Source organism: Lepisma saccharinum, chromosome 14, assembly GCF_977018435.1.
Source record: "Lepisma saccharinum chromosome 14, izLepSacc3.1, whole genome shotgun sequence".
NCBI classification, from domain to species: Eukaryota; Metazoa; Arthropoda; class Insecta; order Zygentoma; family Lepismatidae; genus Lepisma; species Lepisma saccharinum.
This window is the reverse complement of record NC_139242.1, coordinates 33,389,422-33,399,048: the sequence shown is the minus strand read 5'-3', so window position 1 is coordinate 33,399,048 and position 9,627 is coordinate 33,389,422. Positions and strand designations below refer to the sequence as shown.

Sequence of the window (9,627 nt, the reverse complement as noted above, 5' to 3'; positions counted from 1 at the left end):
CATGCCCAGGCCAGGATTCGAATCCGGGACCCCTGGCATCGTAGCGCGATGTGCTAACCACTCCGCCACTAGGGCCGGCATTGGCTAGTTTTAAATAAAAGCAATCTAAGGTGTTATCAGGTAGAGTATTTAAAAAATCCCAACACAAAAGTCCATAAACTTTTAAACGCCAAGTACATAAATCCACGCACAGTCACAACATTTATTTTAGAATATTTCTGAGAGATGAACAGAAAATCCAGGTCGGGTTTTTACCAGTAATGTCACTGCTTTTTGCTATGTGTAGGGGTAGAGCCGGCGATTAGGGGGTGAATCCTGTAACCCCCTCAGTTTTGGCACCCGATCTTTGCCACTGGTTGGGGAAACTGTACCTTTACCTTAGGTCAATTAAAGGGGTGGGGTTATCGTACCCCTTGAAGTGCAAATTCATAATAAAATTTGTATTAACGTAACAGTAATAAATTTATCTTTTGACATTTAAAATTAATAATTAATGTTCAATAATGATAGTGGAGAGCTTTTCCCATACTACCCCCCCACAACGTTGATGATCCGCTATTATTAGTTTTGATTTTTTAAGCATATCTCCTGATTTTTCAGAGGACGTTCACCCGATTTAAAATCTGACCTGGCAACGCTGGCTTCAAGTACGGTCTTGCACCTTTCGGAAACGGCCTTATGACTGGCTGCATAATCTTAAATCTTTACTTAATTATCGATTTACACGAGAAGTTCTTACGTTCGATGAAAATAAGAATGTTTCAATAGCCATCACATCGCGCTCCAATGTAAAGCTTAGGGGACACAACAGAGGTGGCGGCGCCACCGGAAAAGTTTGGTAATGAACAGCCCCATTTAGCCTATATTTGCGCGGCGCTATTTGAACTTGATTGAGTACAATTTTTGTGTTCTCCTCAAGAAATTCTAATTGATGTTGAGGCTGAGGACCATATGATGTAGGTACTTTAATTCCATATAAGACAAAATTGTATTTAGTAAGTAAAGTTAATAATGAGTGTCGAGCATGCTGTAATTATGGACAAAAACGGCTACGTATATTGTCAAGTTTTGTTGGTTAATTTTGCAACCTTTTATTATCGTACTACTCCCTAAAAACGAAAGTATGTGTGGTGAAATGCTAATAGTTTATGTTTAATTTTTGAGAAACTTTCATTTGATATCTTAGTTGATTCATCAATCATAGGTTGTTATCTGCTTCAAAGAATGTGCACCAGGAAAATAGCTCAAGGTATTTGTATTTTATTTTCGTTCTGCTGATTAGGTGAATATTTCTGTCCTTGGAAGTATGGAACATTGTTTCTCAACCGCCAGGCCGCGAGAGATTCTACTAAAACAATTTTTATCTAAAAATAAAGAAAATAATGTAATAGTTATCAGTTGTTCTAAAAAATATTATAGCCATCGATTTGCCATATCAGCATTATTTGGAATTTTTTGGCATTCTGCAACATGCCAAAGAAAATCAGTACTTATCAAATGTATTTAATGGAGGAGCCAAGATTAGTATAAACGTAATTTTATATATGTCAACAAGTCTAGACAATCGAATACTCTTTATGATTGTCACAATTTTAAAATTTAATTTCAAGGGTACAAATTAATTAATGTGTAAAGTTAAAAAATTTCGAAAGATATATAAAGGTAAAATTATTGGGATCGGGACATTGACATAAAAGAGAATGTACAGGGCCACAGCTCAGTGGCGAAGCCTGACATTTTTACGTAGTCATCGCTAGACTTGCAAAACGTCAGGGTCAATCTTTCAACCCGGGAAGGGGAAGGGGGAGGGGGCATTCCTACATTGATAATGATGATAACAGTGTTCGTACGTGACGTGTGAAGTAGATATGGCTGTATCTATTCTTTAAAAAAATGGAAAAATTGTTTAACTTCTCTCTCCGAAATTCGGATTGCTTCCGAAATCCGGGTAGTAGAATTTTTGAATCAAGATTTTTAGATATTTCGGAATCCTGATATTTTTGGCCATCCCTGGTGTGAAAGTAAGATATGTTAGGGAAAAGGTTCCGTTTGAGTAGTCTATCACTTCGAGAACAAAAATCTTGATCAATCTTGTCATTTGTAAGCATAGTAAACACAAAACAGCAGGAAGTACTTCGTGTTTTGTAAACCAAAAATATTTTCCCCCCAGGAAACGATATTTGAACCGCAGGATCCAAAAAAAATTAGAAGAAATACTATGAAGAAAATAGAATGGATCCAGAACTTCTTTTTTTTCCCCCAGTTCTTTCAAGCAGCAACCGTGGGGAAATTTATGTTTTTGCTTACTTATATTTTTTTTTCTATGCACCATTACTTTCATGTATTCTTGCGTTGCGATGCTCTTCAATATGTTTTTTTTCCTCTCAAAAAAACAAGAGCGTTGTATGCTTTACAGTGCTGGACATTCTCAAAAGTTTCATCTTCATGTCACAGAAACCCTGCCGTGTTTGTAAACAAGGAGGCTTAAAAAAAGGTCTCTTATGACCAGACCTTCAAAAGCGGGGGAAAAGCGGTCGAAGGACCTTGCATTCGCAGACCTGCTGGGATGAGCTGGCCCGCCTGACACCATTGCACTCAATGGAAACACAGCGGGACGGTTGGGCACTGGGGAGGGGGTGTAGAACTGATTTCTCCTTTCAATGTGCTAAACTTAGCGAATCTCTTGCGTATTTCTAGCTGTTTAATGGTGTAACTTGACTAATTTCGCTCAAATATGCGAATATACTGATTTATTTTTTCTTTTTCTCTAAAATATTTAAAAAGCAATATTTTTATTATTTTGCTTTGTCATCGCCGCATCTCCCGATGACTGGACGCCGCCACAGCTCTACGAAAGGTTGATGTTATCAAATGAAATTTGTGGACTAACATATTCCCACATATGTACTATGTAAACATTCACATCACGTATTAATTGATTATAAATATGAGTGAATTTTACAGCGATTAACAGATATGTAGCCTACTGTAGTCTTGCATATTTATGTTCTCACAAAATTCTAGAGAAAAACTAACAAATCAAGAAAAGAATTATAAATACATAAATCGTATTGCATTTGAAAGAATCACATGTAATTCAGAAAATCTATAATACCATAAGGTAACATTTTCAGGAGATGACGGATAGTTATTTCTTTCGGGCTCATATTCTCTTAGTCCCTTCATCAGAGTCACTAGAATTTTTAACCATTCTAATACAGTTGGTTTGAAATACAGTAAATTATTTCTGATGTAGTATTCTTCCCTGTGCAGTTTTTAACTCTTAACTAATTATGTTTATTTTCACAATGTTCGAAAACCAGCCACAAAGTCATTATGTTTATGTTGGATCTGTCATCACATACTGATTGCAGAGATTATTTTGAGGATCCACTATTGTGCAGTGGTATTTAGATTGTGAATATTAATAAGTATGACTTAATGTTTGGGTGAAGTTTGAAATATGTGTTTACATGTTTAATGATTTATTAACTGAATGAAGACTTATACATAACAATTTAATGGAATTCTTTCTTATTTTGTAGCTTTGGTAATTGCCTTGGTAGCTTATTCTGTGTGTGTCTGCCAATGTATTTTGGATTATTTTCAGATATTACCTTTTTGCATGAAGAAATTGAAAGGTTGCATTGCATATCTCTATTAAATTTAAATAAATTTTAACTATCTATTAGTACACTTAACATGCTTAAGACCAACTTTTCCTTCTTTTTAGTGTTTGAACAATATCAAAGAGCCAGGCTAATCTTTGTTCAGTCTGTGGCTGAAATAGCACAGCAAAGCCAAAATATAGAACACTTACACAGTGCTAATGCTGTAGCATTACTGCGACCTCTGCTATCGGATATAGTTCCTACAATCCAAGAAACTGCTGCTGTTGCTATTGGGCGAATGGCCATACATGATGAAAATGTGGCAAAGGATATTGTTGAGAAAGATGTCATTCGGGAAGTTCTTCGTGCCATGGGGAAGCAAAATGTAAGTTTGAGTTATTTGCACTTGCACTTTTGGAAATATTTCTAGATATTATAAACAAATTTATTTTAAATCAAAACTGTTATAATTAATTAGGAAGAAATTATGCTTGAATAGAATTCCTATAGACAGTATCTTTCTGCAATTTTGATAATCTTTTCCTCCAAGTTTATGTTTATATTCCGCTCCGCGGTGGTTTTTCTTATAATGTTTTAAAGTTCTATGAACTCTCAGTTTTTTCAATATTGAGTATGAGAAGTACGTTGTTTATATAGATGTATTTTTGCATTTTTTAAATACATCTATTTGTTAATTCTTCATAAAATAACAATAGCAATTCATTTGTTAATTTTGACAATTTGAACAAGATATATCCAGGAAAAGCATGGCTCATATTAAAGATGTTACAGATTAATTGGTACACTGTTGGTATTGGCAGATGTATGTGTATTACTGATAATTTTACAGCCTGTAATTTTGTGGAAAATTCTACCATTGTGCCTTTATTTTTATATAAATAATTGCTATGCCCTGGCTTCATAAAGTTAGATCCTAAATATGAAGTTCCTTCTTCAGAGATACATCCATTGCTGTCACCTGGTTACATATGTTAATTAAGTAGGTGAATAAACCATTCATGCTCTTCAAGGCAGTGCTGGAATGGAGAGGCATGTGGGAGGAATGGTATCCCCCCACTAGAAAAATTTATGCAAAGCATCCCCCAGTGGTCCCATTGTCTCTATGTTAAATAATAGAGCACCCCCCTACTAACTATTTCCACTTCGAGCACTACATCAAGGAACATTTGCAATTTAATATTGGATTTGTAGAATAATGGTTATCAGTAACTGGTATTTTTTTTTATCTTTATATTTTATTGGGGCATTCCAGCATTACATGTGTGACATTTTTCACATAAAATGTAAGGTTCTAAACCAGTGACGGCACCAGCCTTAAATAAGTGGGCAAGGGAGGGGGGAGGGGTGCTACAGATTTCTGAGTCAAATTCTCGGGGGCTAACTAATACCAGCTAAATGGTATTTAATTATTATTTTATCACAGTAAAATTTTACCAGTGACATATTTTACAGTTAGACGTGTTTTGTTCCATCATATATAAAAGTACTTTTAGGCACGAATCTTTTATGTCAAATAATTATATTGTTTTATCTTCCTAAGCCATTATTGACTGGAAACATATCACAGAGACTTACTATTAATATGAACAGTACAAAATACACTCATTATCAACTTGTATACGTATAAATACTACATGTAATACTATTTCTATGTAAAAAGAGAGTACTTTTTTGCTAAAATGAGAAAATGAATGACAGCAAAAAACTAGGATAAGATATATCTGTTTTTATGAGCAGCTACAACCTTGTTTAGATCCAAAGATTTTGCAAGTTCCTTCTCAAAGGAGAGAATAGATAGAGCACTCGACCTCTCGTTACCAATTCGATTACTAAGGTAACACTTGATTTGTGGTGAGCTGCTGTTGATGGAGGTATGCACATTTCAATAACACAAAAGTTATAAAATTTGTTATAGGCAGTTTGGAATGTTTCAACCATTTCAAGCAGCTGCTGAAGAGTCTTTATTTTGAGTTTTCTTTCTGACTCGTAGCGAGCCATAACTCTAATCTGTCCAATCATAACAGCGTTGGGAGCGGCCTAGCTTTTCGTGCTTCAGAAAAGCGGCACTCACTCAATAAAGTGAGTATCAAATAAACAATGCCTTCCTCGAATAGAAATGTGTTAATGATACTACAAATTCAGCTGCACTAGGAGACAAATACATTGACATAAAAGCAATGAATATAGTTGCAACTCTTGCACTGGGCATTTCAATTAGTGAAAATAACTGCTGAAGATTAAATGTTATTTCAGAATATATTATTATGCATATATACTGATCAGAGTTGGATACATAGTTTTAGATGTGTTTCAAAGATTGATTCTGCTGCACGGAATCATATTTGGCCACTATGTGTACACTCACTCTCAACTCTCTGTATATAAGTATAAATACATGTAAAATCTATTTCTATGTGTGAAGAGCGTGAATACTTTTTGGCTGAAACGAGAAAAAGAACCACAGCAAGAAACTACAAGATATGCCTATTTTTATGAGAAGCTGTAACATGCAAGCTTAAAGTCTAATCAGAATTGGATGAGTAGTTCAAAGATTGATTCACCTCTACGGAATCGAAATTGGCCACTGTGATGGTACAGCAGAATTATTTTCTAACATCACAAATGATAATTTATTAACATGTAGGACTAGCACTGCGAGCAATAAAATTGGCCAGGCGTGCTGATTTTTGCACTGTATTGCAATGCAATGATTGGATTTGTATTAAGGTACACTATATGCACAAAGGCTAATCGGGACAAGAGCTACAGCTTCTAGTTTAATCCGAACCACTTAATGAAATGTTACCTTCACTGGGGATCGAACCTGTGACCCCTTGATATCAATGCAGCAGTTTTATCGCTAGACTTTTGGGGCTGGGAGCCCAATTTTAATCTTTCCAATTCTTAGCATTTAAGAATTAGATAGTTTGTAGTGTTTTTGATTTTTTAACATCATATTTCTCCCTTTCAAATATTTGTAGCGATGAGGATAGATATAACGATGAAAGCAATGAGAATGTCGCTAACTCTCATAGAATTGTTGGTACTTGAATGAGTACCACGGGGGCCTACTTATAAAAATCGATTTGTCACACCTGTTAGATTTATTCCGAAATGTGGTAATACGAGTTACAGAGGCTAACACATTTAGTTGAATATACCAACAATCTCATAGTAACTGAATACGTGCACCTACCAGCCAGGCAGCAGATTCCATAGCAAGTTTGACCAATTACTACATGATTGGCCAATTACTTAGTATCAAATGATCAGTGGCCACTGTTATCCAGGCATATCTGCAGCTGTAATAAAGTAACCTTGCGATATAACCGAACTAGAAAATGCACTCTATAATTGCACTAGCCCCAATGGAAGTTTTACAATGGAAAATGTTAACTTCTACACTTTTTACATTTTCGGTCAAAATATGTCTACCGTACTACAAAAATCTAGGGGGATTTCAGCCCCCTGTAGCACCGTCCCTGTTCTAAACATGTGATTGGGTTAAAATATTCATAACAAACTGTTTTCATAGAATTATGAAGTACTTTGTGGTGTGCTAGCAAGTGAAAATAACTTAGTATGATGACAAAGGTGTTACATGTGTGATGTTTTAAAAATGTAACAAAGTTTGACTTCATTTGTCTGTGAAGCATAAAGGCTACGGATGGTAGCAATTTTTGCTGGTGAAATATGCAAATTATATGCATTCACGAACATGTAAACCTTAATGAAATTAAAAACAATAATAATTTTCGGATTGATTACTTTTGTTATTTACATGAAGTAGGATCACTTTTCTTGAAGTGGCCCGATTGGTATTGGCAACAATTTTATGTTGGTTTATCTCTTCATTCCCCATAACCCTGTTTCCATCCTTGATATAGAATATAGGTTATCGATGAAAATGTTTTGTTCCCTTATTTGTATGCCACTTTTCAATATTTTAGATTTTAAGTTGCAGTGATTCATAACATATTAATTCTATAAGAAAATAAATATATACTAGTGGTCATTTGGAGTCATATTAATTTGTGTTTTTGTTATTTAGTGTTGATTTTCTGCCACTTTTGGTGAATCTGATATTGATATGATGAAATTGATGAGTAGGCATTCGCTAAAATCAGCCATGCTCATGTTGGAATTTGGACCTGGGAATTTTGGTTGTGAGCACTTTATGTGCTTGGCCACTGAACCAGCGAATAATAACTTGTGGCTTAACAGTCTGTGTGGGCCAGTGCCTACCTATCAACTGGCAGCCTCACTACCACCAGAGGTGCAAGATGATCCAACCAGTTACGACATCACATGTAGTCAGCAAAACAAACCTCCAGTCGTTGTTTTAGATTTCTATGTCTGGATTACACTACTCATTTCGCAGCTCATGGTGATGAATGGCCACTGCTTCCATACACAGACAAAAATTTGTTATGCTTCTCCCAGGAGACTTGAACCTGTACGTTTCCCATAGCTGGAGCCTAAAACTTGCACCTTAGACCACACGACCACGATACGGGATGAAAATGGCTTCTACTCATGATTAATGGTATTGAAAGCTTCTGTATGCAGGTCTCCCTGATAGCATAGTGTCTAAAATTGTCCCCTTGTAATCCATACACACATAGTAATTTATTTACAGCTGCCAAAAAAATATTGTTTTTAAGAAAGAAACAAAGTAAAGAGAAAAGGAAGCAATGCGAGAAACAACAGTAAGAAGTGACAATAGCAACAAAATATAGAAAAGATATTTGTTAAGAATGATTTCTATTTTGTACCAAAACATGCACATTTTATAATAGGGAGACTACTTCCTTGTATTAAAGTTACTGTTAAACAAGCCAGCTTTATTTTCCTAATTCAAGGAACCATTTCTAAATTACTTTTACAAAATGACATCAATATCTAGAAACTGTTGCCTACATGCAGAAATGTGGTACATTCATTTTCACATTAAAAAATACATGTAAATGTTTGAAGATTTAATGTTTCTTTGGACCTTCTCAGTATACTTTTACTTGCTCACAGCATTTTACTCAGACTTGTATTGATGGACATGTATCTATTTTTAACAGTCGTCATGTGTAAAATTTATGTTTAGCGTTTATACACATTTTAATCTCCATGTTTTGCAGAAATTCTTCAAGAAACCGGCACTTTTCATACTACGGGCAATTAGCAAACATTCTGCGAGTCTAGCTCAAGTAGTTGTACAGGCAGGAGGTGTGACTGCCATGGTGACGTGTCTTGAAGACTTTGATGCAGGCGTAAAAGAAGCTGCTGCTTGGGCCATAGGATATGTAGCGAGGCATGACAAGGATTTAGCCCAAGCTGTGATTGATGCAGGTAAAATTCATTGCTTTCTTAACCTGCAAGGATGCGAATATGGGTAAAAATTACCCAGTCGATTTTGAAATATATTTTTTGATCACTCAAAACATGTATCTCCATCACTATCCAAGTTATCGTATGTTAAAAAGTAACATACTATGAGAAAAGCTGCTTGCGACACCCGTGTCACGGCCTGCCCTTTAAGGGTTAAAGTGTTGTAGTTACACCAAAAAATCTGTGGTGTCCCTGCTTCATTTCATGATCCCCAATTCCATGTAAACAACATTCTTGTCGTTTGGATTAACCTGGAGAGGAAGGAAAACCACTTAAAAATATATACAAATGCAGATATATTTATTAATGCTCATTTGGCCAGCTCTGTACATGCCCTGCTGCCTATTATTCTCTGCCATTTGGAATAAGAAAACAAGTCACTGCAGAGTCGGTATCTGCCAGCACTCACACAGAAGGGTAGAGCACAATAAGAAAATCCACAACCTTCCCTCCCACTGCAACATTCATCCCTTTTTCCAGAACTCCGTAATGAGCCTAGCACAATAATAATGTCTGTTTTAAAAATGTTCACGTTCTTACCCCACTAGTTTGCGAGCAAATATGGATGATTTCTGTTACACATAGCGTTGACCAGACCACAAGGCAGTTACAT

General features: G+C 35.6%; 1 protein-coding gene across 2 annotated transcripts in view; it reads left to right on the top strand.

Annotated features, from left to right (window-relative positions):
* The first annotated feature begins 1,109 nt into the window (after window positions 1-1,109).
* Window positions 1,110-9,627, top strand: part of LOC145998466 (sperm-associated antigen 6-like) — a 242,279-nt gene continuing 233,761 nt past the window's right edge. For both annotated transcript variants that reach the window (XM_083134877.1, XM_083134878.1), the window contains exons 1-3: window positions 1,110-1,249; window positions 3,734-3,996; window positions 8,765-8,975. In XM_083134877.1, the coding sequence (XP_082991003.1) occupies window positions 1,225-1,249; window positions 3,734-3,996; window positions 8,765-8,975 (499 nt within the window). In that variant the 5' untranslated portion in view covers window positions 1,110-1,224. The remainder of the gene's footprint in view (window positions 1,250-3,733; window positions 3,997-8,764; window positions 8,976-9,627) is intronic.